The sequence below is a fragment of the Laccaria bicolor genome, genomic scaffold (assembly GCF_000143565.1).
Source record: "Laccaria bicolor S238N-H82 LACBIscaffold_13 genomic scaffold, whole genome shotgun sequence".
In the NCBI taxonomy this organism is placed as follows: Eukaryota; Fungi; Basidiomycota; class Agaricomycetes; order Agaricales; family Hydnangiaceae; genus Laccaria; species Laccaria bicolor.
In genome coordinates this window covers 767633-787987 of record NW_001889884.1, presented here as the reverse complement: position 1 = coordinate 787987, position 20355 = coordinate 767633, and the positions used below count along the sequence as shown (strand labels likewise).

General features: G+C 48.6%; 6 protein-coding genes across 6 annotated transcripts; 5 read left to right on the top strand and 1 right to left on the bottom strand.

The window, feature by feature from the left end:
- Window positions 1-1770: 1770 nt before the first annotated feature.
- On the top strand, window positions 1771-3775 carry LACBIDRAFT_298212 (uncharacterized protein; the record flags this gene model as incomplete). Its single annotated transcript, XM_001881649.1, has 10 exons — window positions 1771-1848; window positions 1900-2014; window positions 2063-2130; window positions 2185-2315; window positions 2370-2581; window positions 2641-2870; window positions 2927-3062; window positions 3114-3322; window positions 3381-3513; window positions 3573-3775. 10 exons carry the CDS (start codon window positions 1771-1773, stop codon window positions 3773-3775), a joined length of 1515 nt encoding a protein of 504 aa, XP_001881684.1.
- A 1432-nt stretch (window positions 3776-5207) lies between these two features.
- On the top strand, window positions 5208-7180 carry LACBIDRAFT_298211 (uncharacterized protein; the record flags this gene model as incomplete). Its single annotated transcript, XM_001881648.1, has 10 exons — window positions 5208-5333; window positions 5386-5500; window positions 5553-5620; window positions 5670-5800; window positions 5853-6064; window positions 6130-6359; window positions 6419-6554; window positions 6606-6814; window positions 6873-7005; window positions 7068-7180. The coding sequence occupies 10 exons, from the start codon at window positions 5208-5210 to the stop codon at window positions 7178-7180; spliced, it is 1473 nt and encodes a 490-aa protein (XP_001881683.1).
- Window positions 7181-9475: 2295 nt separating this feature from the next.
- Window positions 9476-10141, top strand: LACBIDRAFT_298210 (uncharacterized protein; the record flags this gene model as incomplete). The annotated part of the gene is made up of 3 exons (XM_001881647.1): window positions 9476-9676; window positions 9731-10034; window positions 10089-10141. 3 exons carry the CDS (start codon window positions 9476-9478, stop codon window positions 10139-10141), a joined length of 558 nt encoding a protein of 185 aa, XP_001881682.1.
- Window positions 10142-10374: 233 nt separating this feature from the next.
- Window positions 10375-12938, top strand: LACBIDRAFT_294488 (uncharacterized protein; the record flags this gene model as incomplete). The annotated part of the gene is made up of 9 exons (XM_001881646.1): window positions 10375-10647; window positions 10706-10760; window positions 10819-11116; window positions 11170-11412; window positions 11484-11685; window positions 12091-12135; window positions 12299-12558; window positions 12680-12751; window positions 12789-12938. Exons 1-9 carry the CDS (start codon window positions 10518-10520, stop codon window positions 12936-12938), a joined length of 1455 nt encoding a protein of 484 aa, XP_001881681.1. The 5' UTR covers window positions 10375-10517.
- A 1923-nt stretch (window positions 12939-14861) lies between these two features.
- LACBIDRAFT_298207 (uncharacterized protein) lies at window positions 14862-16114 on the top strand (the record flags this gene model as incomplete). Its single annotated transcript, XM_001881645.1, has 9 exons — window positions 14862-14876; window positions 14930-14980; window positions 15038-15191; window positions 15249-15292; window positions 15350-15368; window positions 15424-15638; window positions 15689-15902; window positions 15961-16050; window positions 16095-16114. The coding sequence occupies 9 exons, from the start codon at window positions 14862-14864 to the stop codon at window positions 16112-16114; spliced, it is 822 nt and encodes a 273-aa protein (XP_001881680.1).
- A 2601-nt stretch (window positions 16115-18715) lies between these two features.
- Window positions 18716-18998, bottom strand: LACBIDRAFT_298206 (uncharacterized protein; the record flags this gene model as incomplete). Its single annotated transcript, XM_001881481.1, has 2 exons — window positions 18716-18873; window positions 18926-18998. 2 exons carry the CDS (start codon window positions 18996-18998, stop codon window positions 18716-18718), a joined length of 231 nt encoding a protein of 76 aa, XP_001881516.1.
- Window positions 18999-20355: the final 1357 nt, after the last annotated feature.

Below are 20355 nucleotides of genomic sequence, written 5' to 3'. Positions count from 1 at the left end.
ACAGTGCTGAGCGCTGACTGCCATGGATGATGATTCGTGAACAAGGTGAGTTCGAATGGGAGGATTGAATCCTTCAGGCCCCGGAGTTCAATGTTCAACTGTTCAGGCGACGATGCCGAGGTCGCTGATGGCAGCGACGAAGTGGTGAGTTGACAATTATTTATTTAATATTTTGTACCTTCCACAGGCCCAGTCTCCCAACAGTCTCCAGTCTCTCATCTCTACGGCCGAGTGCTTAATAGTCTCATAATTACCTTCAATCGGACGAACCGTTACGCAAACTTGTCAGCATTGATAACCACTACATTTCTCTGAGCGGACATTCTGCACAAATTCTGCAGATTTTCCAACCTCAGCCTTGCCTCAGCCACAAGCAACCACAGTATCAGTTATGGACGCCGCTGCGAAAGCGCGACTCCTGAAGGCGGAGATCAATGGCGTTCATTGAAATTTTGGTTGAACGATTCGAGCCCGGCCGCTCAGGTGTAGCCTTGTAGGAGGGAGATGTCAAGGCCGCAGCGATTGCCAAAGTCGAAGTACTGGATCAAGACACTTCTACATTTGGGCTGATTTCAAAGAAAGAGCTGAGCTCCATGAAACGTATCTTGCGGCCTTTCGGAGTTCGGGAACCTTTTCGTATCTTGGCATGGACATTGATGATTGGGGCCTCGTGACGCCTTTCGGAGACCCGAATCAATACAGTCTGAGGGTGTTCGAACCTTGGACGATTTTCTAGAAAAGCTGGACAGCATTTAAGCAATCTGGACGACGATAGGCGTGCATTAGGATTCACCTTCGCGTTTGACGTGTGTGGCTTACTGAACTTGTGCCTCGAGTCGGCTTTCTATTGACGCATTCAGCACTTGTAAAACGCCTGCGATAGTTTCGAATACTGGTTTTTCATGCCAGTCACGAGGTTCGGACTGTACCCTCCCGAGGAAGACAATCCAGAGCTGAAATGGCCTCTTCGAGGGCAACTTTAGGCCACCTCAACTGGCCAAGATATTTGCTCTTGACATCGTCCAAAGAGCACAACTTGCGGGCCTTTGCTGTCCACTAACCCCGGTCCATACTCAACTTCTGTGACACGAGCGCTGCGAACAGCATGGCCATCCCCTCTGCGAAAGCTCATATGCGTGCTTCAACGAAACAGTATGATCTAGTAACGGCTACAATAAAATCTGAACTGTTCTCCTCGAAGCCTATCGACAATAAGTACAGATGCGAAAGCGGCACTCGCTATGCTACTGTGTCGCGGGACAACAAATAACATAAAATATACAAGGGCTGGATCATGTTCGGCATCACTTCGCATTCCTATCGGCTCATGATCTCAGAATGCTGGTTTGGTGGGTTGTGCCATAGTCGTGCCATGTCTTCAAAGCAGGCGGCGGCGTTCCTTGTCTTCCGCGTGGTGCTTCTCGACCCCCTTCTTAATCCCAACCATCCTGAAGGACCCGCGAATTTTCAAATCAACGACGTCTTGAAGATATGGCAGGCCACAGTCAAGAAAAGTTTGCAACAGACGATGACTATCCTTTGGAATATAACAAGCGATGGCTCATCGCTCGAACATCGCCGTTGGAGATTGCCCAACCTACCATCGAGGAGACAAGTAAAGTCCGACAGATGGTCATCGTCCTAACAGTTACGTTCGCCATGATTATCAATGTGAGAATGCTTTTTTATGTGATCAGTAGGCTGGGTTGGGCTAGAGAGCTCCGCTAAATTTTGGTTCAGGTTGCCAACACCACGTCCGTGTCCATCTCGATGCCGACGATTGGAAGAGACTTAGACGTTCCACAAGCCGGTCTTGAGTGGTTATTATCAGCTTACCCCTTGAGCGCAGTGGGTCCATTTTTTATCACTACAGTTACCATCTAAAACACACTGGTTTAGGGGTGCCTTTTATTAGTCTTTGGTCGTCTTGCAGATATTTATGGCAGGAAGAAAGTGTTCCTGCTCGGAACAGCCTTTATGGGTGCCGTGACGCTTGGATGTGCTTTCCCAATGAGTAAATATTAACTCCCTCCAACCGCAGATATTTAATTTCTGAATCCAGAGGCGTTGACACTGGAGGTACTACGAGGAGTACAGGGAATCGGCTCTGCAGCCATGATACCCGCTTCGGTGAGTCCATTTCAATCAATCTATTGGGAGCCGTCCCACTGATCTCTTCTTCAGTTAGGCATCCTAGCGAACGCCTTCCCTCCATCTCGCGCTCGTTCAATGGCATTTGCTACTTTCTCAGCGGGCGCACCCATCGGTTCCGTATTAGGGACGGCCTTGGGAGGAGTCCTTGCGGAATACACAGAGTGAGTAGCTTTTTAGTTTTGCTGAGGTTGTGCAAATTCTGAATTTCGTATCAGAAAGTCCTGGCGGTCTATTTTCTATCTAATGTCTGGGATTGATTTTCTGTGTTTCATGGGAGGCTTGATTTCCTTCGACAAGGACAAACCTTCAACAGAGATTGACCAACGTGTGGACTGGCTTGGCGCATTCCTTGTCACCGCAGGCTTAGTCTTGATCGTCTTTGTGCTCAGTCAAGGCGAGCTCGCCCCAAAACAGTGGGCTACACCCTGTGCGTAGCGGCTTAGATCTTTCTGTTTCCCTTCTAACCGCTCTATCCTCTCAATTTAGACATAATTGCTTTGCTGATTGTCGGGGTGATTCTGGTCGTCTTGTTCGTATTTTGGCAGGTATACCTTGAGAGAGTCCAAGAAAACCCACACTCCACCTACTCGGTGTTCACGCCTCCGCCCCTAATGAAACCTTCACTTTGGAAGCGGGCAAATGGAAGGTTCGCTGCAATGATGCTCGTCGCTTTCTTGAACTCGTGTTCCTTCCTTAGCTGGATGTTTTGGGCGCAAGTATGTTGCTATCTCTGGTGAAATAGTGCCTCTCATGATTTTACCCCAACAACCAGATCTACTACCAAGACTACAAGAACCTAAGCCCCGTTCTAAGTGTGGTTCGATTCTTGCCAATGTTCGTATCTGGAATGGTCTGTACCTTCTTTGTCGGCATCATGGCGGCTCGTATTTCCCTTGTATACCTCGCAGGTATGCACATCCGCTTTAATACAACCATAACCCCGAGCTGAACAAAATCAGCGATTGGTTCTTTGTGTACTGCTGCCGGTGCTCTGTTGTTCGCTGTGATCGATACTCACATGACATATTGGGCCTTCGGATTCCCCGCCGCCACAATTGTCGTTGTTGGTGCGGATTTTATTTACGCTGCCGGATCCCTTTATATTGCGAAGATTTCCCTGCCGCACGAGCAGAGTCTAGCCGGTGGCCTTTTCCAAACAATGACGCAGGTATGCAAACCGATGCACAGGACGGGTAACGTATACTGACTTTCCCTTGTCTTTGTAGTTAGGAACATCGGTCGGTATCACAGTAACCACTGTGGTATTCAATCGCGTCGCAAGAAGAAACGGTCCTGGTGTTGATAATATTGCAAGTTATCGCGCAGCACAATGGACTTCCTTTGCGTTCGGAATTCTGGGTACACGCTCCCTTCTCCTTTTTTCCCTCTATGACTGACACTTCGCCTTTTGCAAATAGGAATGCTGCTGTCCATTCCATTTTTTACGGGCGTCGGCGTGGTTGGGTACCGCAAGCCGCGGGCTAGAGCCTCGGATGGCATCCAGTTCAACTTAGTAGGTGGGACAGACACGACAAGACAGCAAAGAACACCAAACAAGATTAAGAAAAAAGAGGAATTTCATTTGAGCCTCGGCGAGTTGTCTAAATGGACTGTCGTTTAATGTGGAAGCTAACTCCCTATTACGATGGAGTATACATGCTCTCAACCTCTGGCCATGCGGGTAAAGAAAGCGAGCTCGGACTTGCGCTTAGTATACATAAAATACATAAATTCCTTGGGCTTGGTTAAGCATACGCATGTATATTTCCCTCAGCGATGGTCCTCCGATAACAATGAAACAGGCGATGGGCGGCGAGCGACCGATTAAATGTTAGAGGCTCCAAAATGTGGCCGCGACTTCTGCGCGATGATTGAACTGCATCATTAGATGTTGCACAACCTATCCGGGTCAATACCAGTCGAGAGTTGCAAATGTCCTGCCCTCGCGATCTAGTCTTTGGTGAGTAGAAATCACCCCCCCCCTGGGACTGAACCAGTCCTCCAACACCTGTAAGGCATAAAAATTCGCAGTTTGAGGCGAAAACGGTCATACTCTGCAGCTTCACCGCTTCGCTGGGAACAAGCTGGGAAGGTATGAGTTCCGAAAGGAGCGGCATCCTGGCTGAGATAACCAGGTTGAAGGTGAGTGCATGCACCAACAACCGATACGGCTCAGTCCGTTTACGGACTTTTGGCGAGCATAAGCCACATACGCTGGCGGTCTAGTACTATTCACCTAACCGCTGACCCTTTCGCTTCGGAGCCCTTGGGTCCAGGATGACGACGTCGCCTACGGTCATTTGACTTCCTTCACTTCAACTTCAAGTTGGCTTTCGAAAATGTGCATGCTGAAGGTCGGTCACTAGGAAACTCCGTTGAACCAGCTGCGCCGCGCTACTTAGGTCAGGTGGGTTGGTAAGAATAAAGTTAGTAGTAATGAATGCTTCGCTGACGTCGGAGACCAGCGACTCGCTTCTTTTTCATTGCACATTTTTTGTACGCGGTTTGAATATGTCGCGGGCTTCAAAAAATATCGCCAGGATTCCGTTTCGGCACCATCCAACTTCAAGGTGAAGGTAGTGCAAAGGTAGTGACGCGTTGAAGCTTGAAAGTTGGGATTCAAATATTGCACAATAAGAAACAATAATCACGGGCCGGTTGTTCATTCGCTAATTCGATTTCCCTATATGATTTCACTGGCATGCTGGTCCGATGAGTCGTGCTATAGTCATCCATCTAAAGCCGGGGATAGAAGGTGGTATCCCTTTGCCTCCGCACGGTGCTTCCCTTCTTCCTCTCGGACCACCACGAATATTCGAGCGACGTTCGAGACATGGCTGGCCACAGTCAAGAAAAGTCGGCAACGGAGGATGGCTATTCATTAGAGGAAAACAAGCAGGACCAATTATCTCGAGCCCCATCGTTGGCTTCCCCCGAAACCGTCAGGGAGAGGAGTACGGTTCAGCAGGTGATCGTTGTACTTACAGTTACGTTTGCTATGATTGTCAATGTAAGCATGCTTTAGCCTGTCTCGCCTGCAAGATGGTAGAACTATGTTGACCCTACTACAGGTCGCTAATAGCACATCTGTCTCCATCTCTCTGCCAACGATAGGAAGAGACCTCAACGTTCCACAAGCGAATCTGTTTTGGCTTGTGTCGGCATACCCCCTGAGTTCAGTGAGTCTGTCGCATTATGATTATAACTATAAATTCAAGGACACCGTGTTAGGGTTGCCTTCTCTTGGTTTTTGGTCGACTGGCAGATATTTACGGCAGAAAAAAAGTATTCTTGCTTGGAAACGCTTTCCTGGGCGCCATTACGCTCGGTTGCGCCTTCCCCACAAGTAACTATATCTTACTTTCTTTCATGTGAAGCTATCTTACGCCTTGTTTTAGAGGTGCTGACGCTCGAGGTGCTACGGGGAATACAAGGAATTGGCTCTGCGGCCGTGATACCCGCCTCGGCGAGTCAACCTCAATTAATTATGCTCATCCCACTGATTTCATTTTCAGTTAGGCATTCTCGCAGAGACTTTCCCTCCGTCTCGCGCCCGTTCGATGGCGTTTGCTACGTTTTCAGCTGGTGCACCCATTGGTTCAGTATTCGGTACTGCGATTGGAGGAGTCCTTACACAATACACGGAGTGTGTTACTTATGTCATGCTGAGGGTAATCATCTTCTAACCTTTGCTCTAGAAATTCTTGGAGGTCGAATTTCTACTTGATGACTGGGATCGTTTTTCTGTGCTTTGTTGGGGGTCTGTTTTTTTTCGACAAAGATGAACCCTCGCCAGAGCTTGACCAACGCGTGGACTGGCTTGGCGCATTGCTTGTGACCGCTGGCCTGGTGTTAATCGTCTTTGTGCTCGGTCAAGGCGAGCTCGCTCCAAAGCAGTGGGCTACACCATGTAAGTTTTGTCTCGCCACTTACACTTGCCCCTTTCCTTCTGACCACTCTATCTCCCTAATTTAGACATAATTGCTTTGCTGATCGTCGGGGTAATTCTGGTCGTCTTGTTCGTATGTTGGCAGATGTATCTTGAAAGAATCCAAGATAGCCCACACGTCATCTACTCGGTGTTCACGCCTCCGCCTTTGATGAAAATTTCACTTTGGAAGCGGGGAAATGGAAGGTTTGCTGCGATGATGCTTGTTGCATTCTTAAATTGGTGCTCTTTCCTCGGCTGGACGTTCTGGACGCAGGTATGTTACCGTCGCCAGTCACGTCACTTATCTACTGAGGAATTCCCTTCCGAAACCAGTTATATTACCAAGATTACAAAAACCTTCCCCCCATCTTGACTGTGGTCCGATTTTTGCCCATGTTCGTTTCTGGGATGCTCTGTAATCTATTCATTGGTGTCATGGCGGCCCGTATCTCCCTTGTCTACCTCGCAGGTCTGTCTAATCCGTAAATTTCTTACAAAAACGTGAGCTTATCAAAATCAGCGATTGGTACTCTCTGCACCGCGGCCGCTTCCCTCTTATTTGCGTTGATGGACACCCGCATGACATATTGGGCTTTCGGGTTTCCCGCGGCCACCATCGTCGTTGTGGGTGCGGATTTTGTATACGCGGCCGGAACCCTCTTCATCGCCAAGATTTCTCTTCCGCACGAGCAGAGTCTAGCTGGCGGCCTTTTCCAAACAATGACGCAGGTGTGCGAACATATAACAGTGTGGCCGACATATGTTGATTATTTTGTCGTCCTTTTAGCTGGGAACATCGGTGGGGATCACGGTAACCACCGTTGTATTCAATCGCGTGACAAGCAGAAACGGTCCTGACGTTGATAACATCGCAAGTTATCGCGCAGCACAATGGACTTCCTTTGCGTTTGGAATCTTGGGTGCGTCCTCCCATTTTCTCGCTCTTACTCATCCGACAACTCACTTTTCGCGCACTGTTAAGGAACGCTGCTGTCTATTCTATTTTTCAAAGGGGTCGGTGTCGTTGGGCATCGCAAGCCGCCTACCGATGCCGATAAGACGGCAACGAATAGTGAACAAGAAATCAAGGCATAGAATTGTGTGGAACCCATCTAGAGATGGACTAGCTTTATAGCAAACGGATCAATGAAGAACGTACATATGTGCGTACAGGAATGTATGTCATAGAATTTCATACGACACGTTGTAAGATACCAATTTTTGCGTGTGGAAATAATTAGTATCAAGATGGACTGGCATAAAAAGCGCCCAGATCAGGCAAAGTTCCAGAAGGTCTTATACGGGCAAATCTTCACGGGCACATGGTGTAGTTGGTTATCACGCCCGCTTAGCATTTCGTGCTTCATGCGGGCGGTCCCCGGTTCAATTCCGGGTGTGTCCACTTTTTGTCTCCCTATTACAGTGTCTTGCATAATGCTTTGCAGCATGAATTTTTTCAAATCATATTTGATTATATTTGTAGTGAACCTGATATGTCACAACTAAGGCCCAACGAAATGATCCCTGTCCGGAATAAGCCTGAATGTGACATCTCAGGACCAGTTTAAACACAGCCAAATACAATTTCAAAAAATTCACGCTGCAAAGCATTATGCAAGGCACTGTAATATATCCAAGGCAGTAATTACTTGTTCACACATTTATTACTAGGTTCGAGTTAAATTATGTCCTACTAACGTTTTGCCCTCCGATTATAGGGCGCCTATTTGATTTTTTTTTTTGAGTGTCGCTCAACAGGAAAGGGCTAGCTTTGTATGAATTTGTTCTCTTAGTTTGCGGGCGTCTAGTTGCCCGATACGGCAAATACGCGGAACCACGATAGTTGAAACAATTCCGATGCTTCAAGTTGGGCAAACTAGAGGAGGAATGCTTCCCGCAACGAAGTTTGTCATAAATCGTGAGGAGAGTTGGATACGGATGCGGGGAGGCGAGTTTTATTGAAACTTTCAAGTTGGCATGCCACCCCGATTTATCGTGGCCAATGTACGGACCCACACAGACTAGTAGCTCTAAACTACGGCCGTAGTGTCCAAACTTTTCGAAGGAAGATCCCGCGTTCTTGTTTTAGTCTTGCTAAGTCGGTTATCAGGAGGGTAGATTTTTCGGAAACTATGTTTACTTGCCTTGACTGACTAGCTCTGGGGGTGTAGACATGAAACGGACGCGAAGCTTCGACATGACACCTATGACAATGGTATTCAGTTTATTATGCCGCATAACAGAAGACATAAAGATACCCCAGTTTTTCGAGAATGGCTCTTCGTGTATTAACCTCTGGCATCCTCCCTCAAAGATTCCCCGGATGCAAGACTCAAGCAAATGTCCGTTTTCTTCTTTTCAGATGGCCATCAGGGTTGCATACGGCGATTCAACCCTGCTAGAGGGCAGGGCACGCGGTTTTTGCAGCAAGGCGTAAACCAGAAGGTGGCTTATAAAGACCCCCATCTGCTGTGTAGATTTCCAGGGTTGGGATCCATTCGGAGGGTCCAGCGTGGTGGCAATGATCAAACCAGAAAAGCTGCCCGGGTTGGGAAACGAATGGCCGATGGGAAGCCATCCAAGGCCACGGGCAATCTTTTGTCATGGAAATCGAACGAAAAGTAAGATTGAGGATAGATTGAAACAAGTTCAGGGCATGTGAGAAGCCGAAGAGCAACGAGTTTGGATAGCAAGTCGGTTGACGGTCAATGTATTTGTGTTCAAGCCAGTCTGGGTGAGTCCATTTTCCGTTCTTGTCATGATTTCCGAGGCCTTTTCAACGTCTTCATCCGGAATAGCCAATTGTAGGGTGAAGACAGATGTTGTTTCATCTGGCTCGCCTTGGGCTCGCCCATCGCTTCGAGGCGTTGTGCGGTACCGCGATGCGCATGCGCAAGGAATAGAAGGTTTACGGCAAGACTGGTATTTGCTATTATTTATTAGACTCGCGACCAGTCCTTAGGTGGTGATTGGCTGTTATTTGTTGTGGTATTGTTGTCGTGGCAAACATATGGCGGAGTGTGAAAAGGATGAGATGAACGTCGGAGTTCGAAAGGTAACGGCTGGTCACGAGCCTAATTATTTATGTATTTCTGGGCTGGCTTTTCGTCATCACGTGCATAGTGTAGCAAATCTTGCCTCGATCGGGGAATTTTTGAACCAAAATTGAACCTTACAAGCATGTCACTCTTCGCAACATTCGAAAAGCCGACATCGAAGACGAAATTGCTCAATGTTCTCCTTTGTCAAAGAGTAGACTGGTCCTGGTCAGTCATCCGTTTCAATGTCATATTCCTGTTGCTTACCTTGCGCCGCGATTTTTTGTTCAGTGGGCTTTTCCGGCGAAACGGGCTTAGTTAAACCTTTCGGACGGTGGCCTCTCAACTAAATATGAGTAGGAACCTTTGCCAACATCAATGGTGCTGCATTGCTTCAAGTTGCAATTCACGCATGGGCGACGTCGGCAGGATTGCCTTCGAGCAAACCCTGACATCATACATAGGAGTCGATCTTGGCCACGAAGCTCAATTTGTTTGCGTCGCCTGTCATCCGCCTCCCTATGTCGCTGATCAAAGTGAAGCGTCGCTCGCGGTAAGTAAGATCAACTTTATCACCCTGCACGCCTTACTGACAGATTACATCAAGATTATCCTATCCAAAAAACATAAGCGGAGGAGCCTCCGCGTAATTCTCACTTTGCTTACAGATCAGATCTATCTTGAAACACTTCACTACGTCGGGTTTTGGTCAGCTCTGAAATGCCATCTACGTGTCAATCCACCCCCATACCTCACTCAATACTCAGCCTGCTTCCACCTCTTTTTCCCATTCCGATCTCGGGTGGTGGGGCTCCATATCGGGCGGCGGTTGTTTAGCGAGGCGTCAATGTGGCTTTCGTTATTCGAGTCATATACTTGGAGCCATCGCCTATCATCTTACAGGGACTGCGGTGAATTAACTTGCTTCCTCACCCGAACGATTTTTGACGCTCAACTGTGCTTAGATGACCGGGATTACTTTCAGTCATCCTACTTTGACCATGCGGCACATGGCTGACTTACGGTGCAACGATAATGAGGTTTCCTCTTATGTGACAGCATGACTTGTCTTGACATGACCCATCCCACCGGAAGTGGTTCATTGAGCTGCGAAACGGGGTTAGTGTGCCAAATTGGACTGTCGGACACGCACTGTAGAATCAATCTTTGTGGGAAAGTATCGCAAAATAGGTGATCATTCAAATCTTGCCATGCCCCACCACAACATCCGGTTTTCATCACCTCCGTATCGGTCTCGCTTAGCATTACGGCAAGCCGAGACGGTAGTTCCATTGAAGTACAAGAGAGTCCTCAGCATCCGGATTCACTCCCCCACTCGTAAAGACTCCTGCTCAACTATTCTGGCGAACGATCTAACATTGCAAGGCACATCAATGGAGGATTCGAAGCGAGAAGTTAACATAGACTCTTTGCGCCGCGACGCCACTGATGGATCATATCACTGCCCACAATGCAATGCTCCCTTCACGAGGAGATCGAACTTAAGGAGGCACTATCATATTCGTGAGCTGTCTTCTCTTTAGCCCTTTGGTCATCGATTCCCTCATCTACGAGCCCTCAGACAAACGCAACATGAGCTTTCAATGTGCAAATTGCAACGCATCTTTTCCATCGAAGTAAGTGCGACTCTTTCCTCCATTCAGTGGTACACGCTTGACATCTTTGGCAATACAGCGACGTCCTGCAAAGTCATGTCGTACATTGCCCACCTACTCCCACATGGGATCCAGCGGCGGATCCTCTTTTCCAGGCGATGTCTTCATTCACTCCCCATTCCCTTGAACCTACAGGAAACGGCAACTTGGGCATTCTTGGCTCAAATTCAACAAGCGATGCGGATTTTACAGATTTCCTCTCATCGTTATCTTCCGAAGTCCCGCAGCAGTTTGATGGGAGTTTTCAGTATGGATTTTCACCAGAGCCGACAAAGATGTCCCCTTCCCCTGCGCGAACATGTAGTCCATCATCTGCAGTGAGCTCATTTCCCTTCTTCTAATGTCGTTCTTGCTCAATTTCGCCTTGAAGAGCTCGTCATCGGCTTCGTCATCGTCGTTCATCGCATCACCTGATTTTACACTAGATCCACGGCTGTATAAGTCTGGCTCTTCACAATCTCTGTTTTCATCGCAGCCCTCGCCCACATTCCAGACAGTGGACCCGACATCGCTCTGGAATAGCAGAGGAAACTCCCTTGATCGACCAATTTACACGAGCCAACAAGTTGGAGATATGTTGGACGCTGTCAGTAGTTGTCTGATTGGCACAATCGTGAGTCCCATTCCCGTTCCTTACTGCAAAAGAAGCTCAACTCTGGGCCACATTCCTTTTGTTCTTCTTAGGACACTGTGATGAGGACATGCCCACATCCGGACGGCGGCTTCAACACGTCGAGTCTACTCCCCGCCCCAGGCGCGTACAGTAGGAATCCGGATCTGAAGCGGATGATTCTAAACGAAGCCCTACCTCGCTTGATCGCCGGGCTAGACGACACGAGGGCCCCCTCAGACCCCGTAGGGTTCAACCATAACATACATCCGCACTGTTCGTTGCCGGCGCGATGACCCTATGCCTGATACGCGATGCCCGATCTCTCATCTCGTCAGCTGGACGTTGGTTTGGAGTCGAAGTTCATATACCCTTTCAGTATTTCCGACTATAATAGAGGGCCATGCCACCATTACCCAGTAATACGAACAATGAATTGTGCCAACGATTTATCCTCGCCTAATCCAAACTGATTTATAGGAAAGGACACTAATCACGCACAGCGATTGAATGGGTCAGAACCTGCGCTCGATCACGTCCATGACCTCTCAGCGGTATAATGCCTCTGCCTTCGTCCAAAATTACCACATCCACAGCGCGCACCTTCCCCTTCGCATCCTGCCCTACCAACCTTCCCTTCTCGTGTCCTTTTTAAACGGCTTTGATTCGCCCTTCCTCAAGATAACCTTCGGAGCATGTTGACGATACGGAGCCAGTCGTCATTTGGTAAGTAGTACTTTCTTGGAGGGCCAGTTGCCGATGGGGTGGACTTGCGGAAATCCTCTACTCTTCCGATGGAGTAGGCTGAGGGGTTTTCCCTAGGAAGAGGACGGTCTGAACGGCGAACATGATTCATGTCGATTGAAGCTCAACCTCGTGATTGTCTCAGGTTTGCAAAGAAAGAAGGCAAGAAAGCGAGTGGGAAACCAGATACTTCCGCCCCCCTGCAACTCGACTTTCACTCTCTTTCACCCTCTCATGTCCAAGGGGATTCATTCGAACCTTGCCCACAATCGGAGAGAAGAGAGTTTCGGCCCATCCATCGTGCACCCCCATCACGATCCGCCCTCCACCTCGCACCGGAACGAAGAAAGCCTGCGCCCGTATGGTGAAAAGCCCTCCCAGCAATCGACATCGGTAGGGAGAATGGTGAGACGGTCCAGGAACTCTGCGCCCGAGGAGAGCTGGTGAGGCAGCAGTCGAGACCGGGAGGCAAGTGGCGCAGCGCCACTTCAAAGGGCGTCAGCTTCCTTGCGAAGTTAGGTTGCAGTTTGTCGTTGGTTGGAGGAAAGCGAGGGAGTGGATATGGGTGTGCGATAACGATGGCAGCGGCCACATCGGGGTTCGTAGAACGATAGGTGGACTAACTTTCAAATTAGAACTTCGATGCAAAGAGAGAATTTATGCTGAGTTTCTGCATATGTGTATCAGGATTCCGTAACGAGAGACTAACGAGGTTGGCGACCTACCTGGGGAAGGGTAGCGATGTTGTCTTGTCAGCACCATTAGTTGGTGGACACGCCAAGTAGATGAGAGTAGGGTGGGCCTGCGAAAACGAGCGATGCCTGGCGAAGGGGAGTTGTGGAATGGTGTTGGGGCAGAGCGAACGCCACGGAGTAAGTGAAATAAATCGCGAACCTCGGTCGCTGCATGCAGAGGGGGTAGCTTTCGTCTGTATAAGGGGTGAAAGTGGTAGAGGGACTGCGTGAAAACATGCTGTCACTTTCGAAAGGAAGTGAAGGAGAGCTAGCTGCGTGTGTAATTATTAGCTACCGACATGACGGAAAAGAAGACCAACTTACTCGAGGGTCTCCCCAAACCCTCCTTTAAATAGATTCTCCACCGTCGGGTCAATCAACTGCTCTAAGTTCTGCGTCTTTTGATTGTGAGCACTCCTTCAAAACCTCTGTGCTAACGAGGTGTTGAAGAAGGAAATCTACCATGTCGAACTCTGCCTCCATATAACCCTGTCCCCAGAACCAAGTTGGTTGCAGATTTGAAAACGGGCGCTGGAACAAGTACAAAAGGCAAATTTGGCGCCTTCAGACACTGTTGCTTGTTCGACGACAAACTGGACAGTCGGGGGGTTGACAAAATGGTGACGGCGGAGGGATTGTGAAGACGAAAACGAGAAAAAGTAGGTATTCTGGTTTGAGCGACCGAGTGCTGGAACTTGACGCCGAGTAGCCCAAGCTGCCATGACGGCTAACCAAAAGATTGTCAGCCGTGGCTTCTGCATTTGGGGAGTTTACTCCATACCTTAATTTGCAAGCTCTTGAGGGATGCTCACGGCTCTATGTAGTATGAATCCCAATCGAAGTCCCGCCTTCATCAATAGGCGCCTTCAACGCCCTCAGCGGACTTCGATTCCATTGGCGTGAGCCCTGTAGGTGTCAGGTAGAGCTGGCGTGCAAACGTTGCAAGGGTCACACCGTTTGAATTTAGGTCCAGTGACATGTCGTTTACAACCTGGCTTGCTGCATACAACCGGAGGGGAATTTTCATCCATATTGTTGTCGAGGAGTTTACACCGTGCCACATGCTATCTGATTTGTAATAATTTCCCTTTATGGAAATGTGAGACGGGAGAATTGGGCTGGCTCTCCAATTCGCTCACTCAGGTTGCACTCAGTTGGCACTCAGGCATCCTTTTTCTTGTCCTTTTTGGCAAGCACTCATCGACCCAGCCGGCTCCCTCTTGCAGCACATTATCGTGTATTTCTCAATTAAACTTACACATACCAACTTGTTCGCCGGCCCTCAGACGCCCATACGTCTCTCGTTCTCGCGCTATTTTGAAATGGGTGTTGGTACACGGCATTTCTTCGACTCAGGTTCTGTTTTCTTCGACAAAAACATTCCTTATCGTGCCTGCGGTATTTGAGGCATAAATTAGCCCTCCAGCCCTCGCCAGACCCTCAACCGAGTCCCCTCATGTTAGAGGGTCGGAAAACTGGCGCCGGGCACGTTGCTCCCGAATTCCTTCAATATCGTCGCCTAACAACATTCAACCCATAGAACATGGCAGCCTTTTCGCCAGGAATTGCAACGAGGTTCAAGGAAGTGAGTTGGGCGCCCATCGATAAGGTCATAAGGCATACGATCAGTTCAGTCCTGATTCTTTCGTATCACATACCCAGGAAATAGCATGAGGACAGTGCACACTGAGCGAGGTCGGCGCTCATCGATAAGGTCATAAGACGCAAGCCGATGAAAAAAGGCAATTACAGAACACAAGCAACAGGAATCTGCACGCCGATTCAAACAAGATTCTCAGTTTTGACAGGAAGAACTTCCAGTCGATCTTCCAGATAAACGGTCGTTCTCCTATTGGCTCGTAACCATGGATTCGGCGACGAGTTTGGACTCGGAAGTGAAAGACGAAGTCAGGGATTCTAATATAAAAGCTCTAGTTACTTGCCCGAGACGTTGCGCCTCACTCGATCAACAGAATGAGTACTTACACCGTGCGTTCTTCCTGTTTCTGGTCAGTCGATGGATTAAACTTGTCCCTCCATAGGTGTACGAAAGCAACAGCGACTACTTTTCCTACGACGGCATTTCTCACGATGCGAGTCTCCTACAAATTCCAGATTGCGACGCCTCTGACACTTGTACAATAATCTAGCAACCAGTACTAGAACATTTTGGCCGCAAGTTTACGAAGGATACGAAAGACACAAGATGGTCTACCCTGTGGAGTGACATCGATACTCTGAATAACAATGACGACGGAGATGTCTACAAAGTTATCTTCCTCGGACGACATGCGTTAGCCACTAGTAAGTCACCACAGCACGTTTTATGATTGCAACACAGCCTATTCGCCTTCCTTTCAGATTCAAGCCTAACTGAATGGGATGACGACAATGACACTGTCTGGGTTCGTACTATCTGATTGGCAAAGTATCGGAATAGATCCTCATATAATTGGTCACAGGCTCAGGACATTCCATTAGGCACGTCTCCTCTATGCCCACCCCCGATCTACAGCGCTAACGTTTTTCCTCCCAGTGGATTCTCCGCTGACACAAGACGGATATCTCCAAGCCTTCAACGTACTGTCAAAATGGCAGGAGGAGAATAGTCTGGACGCTGGAAAGTGTATCGGAATCCCAGATATCTCTTACGTTAGCCCCATGGCGAGGGCTCTCGTGACGAACAGCATCACTTTCTCCCCGCAGCTTAACGCTAGTGGGGGACCGACTATTCAGACAGTCGTTCACGAGGTACGTACAATCAGTGCCTTTTGTAAATTTGACGCTGATAAAATTTGTAGAATTGTCGGGAGCAAGTCTCTCGTAAGGGAGACGAAGTAGAACATCGCAGATCGAAGAGATGCATCAGCGAAATGTTCCCGAAATTTACCATGGAGGACGGCTTTGCTGACGACGATCCTCTTTGGGGTACGAAGGAGACATCCGATGATGTTACCAATCGAGCGACTGATATTCTGGACTCGATATTCGACGACGACAACGACGACAAGAACTGTAGGTATCTTCAACTTGAACTATCTCCCTTATTCTAATCGTTCGGCTCTGATTCTAGTTGTATCGATCACCGGCCATGGTGGGATCAATTCCTCTATTTTGGGCATCGTCGGATTGGATAACCTCAAAGCAAAAGTCCACCATGGAGGTACGTTATATTTTTGTAACTTATCTGGTGGGAAACTTATTCAGGCCGGACTCTTGTGTATTAGGGGTCATTCCCTTCATATGCAAAAGCAGCTGAATGGCTTTTGATACAAGTTCAAATCTGAACCCATGGTCCATCCCCGTAACGCTTTGCCCGTCACTATATCTCCGAATCGCGGTTAAAAAGCCAGTCTGTGCAATTCATACGTTTATCCCAGCTTTTCCGTTTTATAGTCTAACCAGTGCCCACGTAGTCTATTAGTGTGTAGCCCATGGTCCCTCGCAGTGTATTTTAGTTCCCTGTTCGTTTCAATAAAACACCACTCTGAGTGCATCCAACTTCTGAGCGAAGGACTGAGCCAACACCCATCCGATATCTTCCCCAATCGCCCAACGCGAGGTCTCGCACGCTGCTCTCCTCAGTCAGCTGCATAAGCTCCGGATCATCTTCATCGTCTCCTCTTCCTTCTCAGCCACATCCAAACTCCCGTAATCGCCATCCCGCCCATACCCTACAGCACTACCTCCCTGGCAGCAGCCAAAGCATTTTGATGCATATCCTTTCGGGTTATCGCAAACGTGCCGCCAGGTCAATTTTTGTCCACAGCTTGTGTATGTCGCATCCATATGGGGCCATCCTCGTTTCAGCTCACGAACAGTATGGGGGGAGACCAGACCAGCAGTTTCAATGAGGGGAGCTTCGTGTGGACAAAGACCGCAAAAGGCATTGCGCCGGCGGTCGAGGTCGCAGCAGGTGTTGATGTGGCCTAGGAAAGGTGAATGTATGACGTGCTTGGCGGTGGTGAGGCCTTGATGGGTGGCAGGCGAGTTGACGCGGCATGCGAGGCAGCTGCAATTGATGATGATGCGGAAATGGCGCCAGAATGAGAGACGGATGGGCGTCTGATGTGAGTTTGAGTTAGGTGATACGAACAGCGACCAACGATTTATCGTCACCTAATCCAAACTGATTCAGCCGGGCTCCGCTCAAACGTCTTGGGATCGAAAGGCTCATGCAAGTCGCCACGGTGGCCAAAAGTTGACATGCTCCTTAGTCAATTTGAATGATAGGTTGGATGTTGATAAACTGCAGAGTATGACCTTTGCGCCAGCATGCAGTGAGAAACTCTGAGGAAAGGCCTACAAAGTATTTGCGTTGGAAAAGATGCATACAACTCGTATGAACACCTGCTGCCCAGTCCAAGCCTAGGTCAAAAAGCGCCGTCAAGTTGGGAGACCTTGGCATGGTCCACTGGGTTTTGAAGGCATGAACCCAACGTGAAGGGCCATACGGCATAGTGTTGATTAGCTTCGAATTAACTCAAAGAAAGACCCTCCATTGACAGTGATCTTGCCGGAGAAGTTGAGAATACAAATCTGGCATGCGAGGCACAGTTTCCCAGCGGTCTTCCAAGGTCCGGCCTCCTACCCCACTACCCCACCTCTCCGCAATCGCGTACATCGCGGTTGAATGGGGAAGAGCCCGCGCTCGATCACTTCCACTACCCCTCAGAAGTATAAGACCTCTCAGGCTTCGTCCGAAATCACGATATCCACAGCGGGCACCTGCCCAGCCAACCTTCCCTTCTCCCGTCCTCTCAAGATGGCTTTGATTCGACCTCCTTCTGCTCAACCTTCAGAACACGTTGACATTATCCAGTCGTCATCTCAGGCTGGGAGCACCTTCCCAAAGTCGGTTGGCAATGCGATGGATTTGCGGAGAACCACCATCGGAGTAGGGCGAGGAGTCTGCCTAGCCAAGAGGATGATCTGGATGGCGAGCACGGTTCATGTTTACAGAGGAAGCTGATACGGTCCCTTGCAACTCGAATTTCACCCTCTTTCGTCCTTTCTCGCATCCGAACCTCAGCCCAGCTAACCTTCACCTGCCTCATGATCTGCCCTCCACATCGCACCGGAACAAAGAAGCGTGCACCCGTATCCTACGATCGACATCGGTCGGGACAATAGTGAGTTGATTCAATAACTCTGTGCCCGACGAGAAGAGGTGCCAGGGAGCACTCGAAACTGGCCTAGTAGTGCGGTGCCACTTCAGAGGATATTTGCGACCTTGCAAAATTATATCGCAGTTTGTCGTTGGTAGGAGGAAAGCGAGGGGGATATGGGTGTGCGTGACAATGCCAGCGGCCACATTGGGGGTCGTAGAATGATAGATAGAATAGCTTTCCGATCAGAATTTGGATCCAGAGCGAGGGTTCATGCACATGCCGGGTGTCTACATATGTGCATCAACATCAAGGGGGACCAACCAAGTTGGCGACCTTCCTGAGAAACGATGGTGACATTGTTTCGTCAGTAGTTGGACACGCTAAGTGGATGAAGATAGGATGGGCCCGTGGAAAGGAGCGATTACTGGCGAAGGGAGTTGGAAACGTGAAGCAGAGCGAACGTCAGGGAGGGGAAAACTTGACTCTTTCACTCAGATAGTGATTGAAATATGGCGGCCGATGTTTTGTCTGAGGGGAAGACGTGAAGGTGGTGGAGGGACTGTGAGAGAATATGCTGTAACTTTTGAAAGGCATTTGCCAGTGAGTAGTAGAGCTAGCTGCGTGTAAAATCATTAGCTACCGACATGACGGAAAAGAGTACAAACTTACTCGAGGGCCTGCCTAAACCCTCCCTTGAATAGATCCTCGACCGTCGAATCAATCGACTCCTCTAAGTTCCCTGTCTCTTAAGTCCAGCACTCCCTCAAACATCTGGGCTAATGAGATGGCATTTGATTTCGGTGGCTGAGGAGTCTTGTCAGCCGAGAGGTCTTGTCGCTGGACTTGATGCCGCACGGCCAAATTTGCCATGACTGCTGCCCGAAAGATTTTCAGCCGAGGCTTCTCCATCCAGGGAGTTCACCATACCTTGATTTCCACTTCTCATGAGGGATGCTTGGGGCTCTATGAGCCCGTCATCACTCACGGTAGACGCCTTCATTGCCGCGAGCGGACTTCATTCCTTTGGCGTGGGCCGTGTACAGTTACTAAGTAGGTGACAAACAGAGCCAACATGCAAGAAAGACGAGCCCACTCACCGAATGTAAAGGGTAAACAGCCGGGGAATGGGGGAGGAAGACTGAAGAAGCTCAGGCACATGAGTACTATACAGGATATATCATAGACAAACGTTACCCGCTGGTAACCCACTGGTAACATTACCTGGTGCGCAGGTAACGTTACCAGTCTGAATACCTAAATCCTTGGCATATATTGCCATTGTCCCCCACATACTACCATTGTTTTATATTAGCTTTCATGTATTTTATTGTCCCTTTAGCGAGTTTGGCCAAATACGGAACGTGTGTAGACTCGTTGCCACTCTCCTTGGGTGCGAAAAAGTGGGGGAAAAATGAGTGTGGATAGAATTAGCACCCAAGGATCCCACACATCACATATTTTTTTTTCCGCCACCAGAACGGTTGGTCTCGAGCCTAGAACGTGTGGCTCTCGGAGCCATATCGATGAATATTTTTCCCATGGCTCTGATTGTATCTGGGTGTTCAATTCCAAGAATTCTGTTTCTTGTATCTAGAACTTTATTTTTCAAGGTTTCTGCCTCCTTGAAGTACCCTTGATTATGCAAAAGCTTCCCAAACTTTTCACAAGCATCATCCAGGTAACTGACACCATTCTCATTATTTTCTGATCTGGACTGCTCCATGTTTGCTCTTATATGTGTTACCAAGGCCCTCTGGAAATCATATGGCTGTCCTCCATTCCATGTTAGTGAACAAGCCAAAGTAACATATGCTGTTAAGCAGCATTGTTTCCTCTCATTTAAGTATATCCTGTCTCTGCCCCAGGTATGGACAAGTGGATGCATGGCATACACACAATCAGATGGGCCCTTTTTGATCAAGGAGAATGATAGTAATACTCGAATTCCCTCTCTAAAGACAAAGTTATCCCAAGCACCTGTTTCTTTGAGAGGAAGTAGGCTCCGATCCAGCATAGAACTGGCAAGTGGCAATTCAGGGTGAGAGGCTTTTTGACCTCCTTGAAGTGCAGCATAGGAAAATATTTCTTCAGTGATTCCCTCATAATGAAAGAAAGGAAATAAATTGAGCAGAAGCATTGCACTATTGGCTGCATTGACTCTATGAGGATCATCAGACTCAGCCCTCTTCTGAATTTCTTCATATGATAATTCCCAAGTTCTATAGACACTTCTCTTATACTTAGAAGCTCCAGTAAATTCAGAATGTGATAATAATGTTTTTCGGTGCTCTGAATACTTTGCAAGATAGTCTCCAATGGTGGTGGCCCCAGATGCAATGTAAGCACCAGCTGAATCA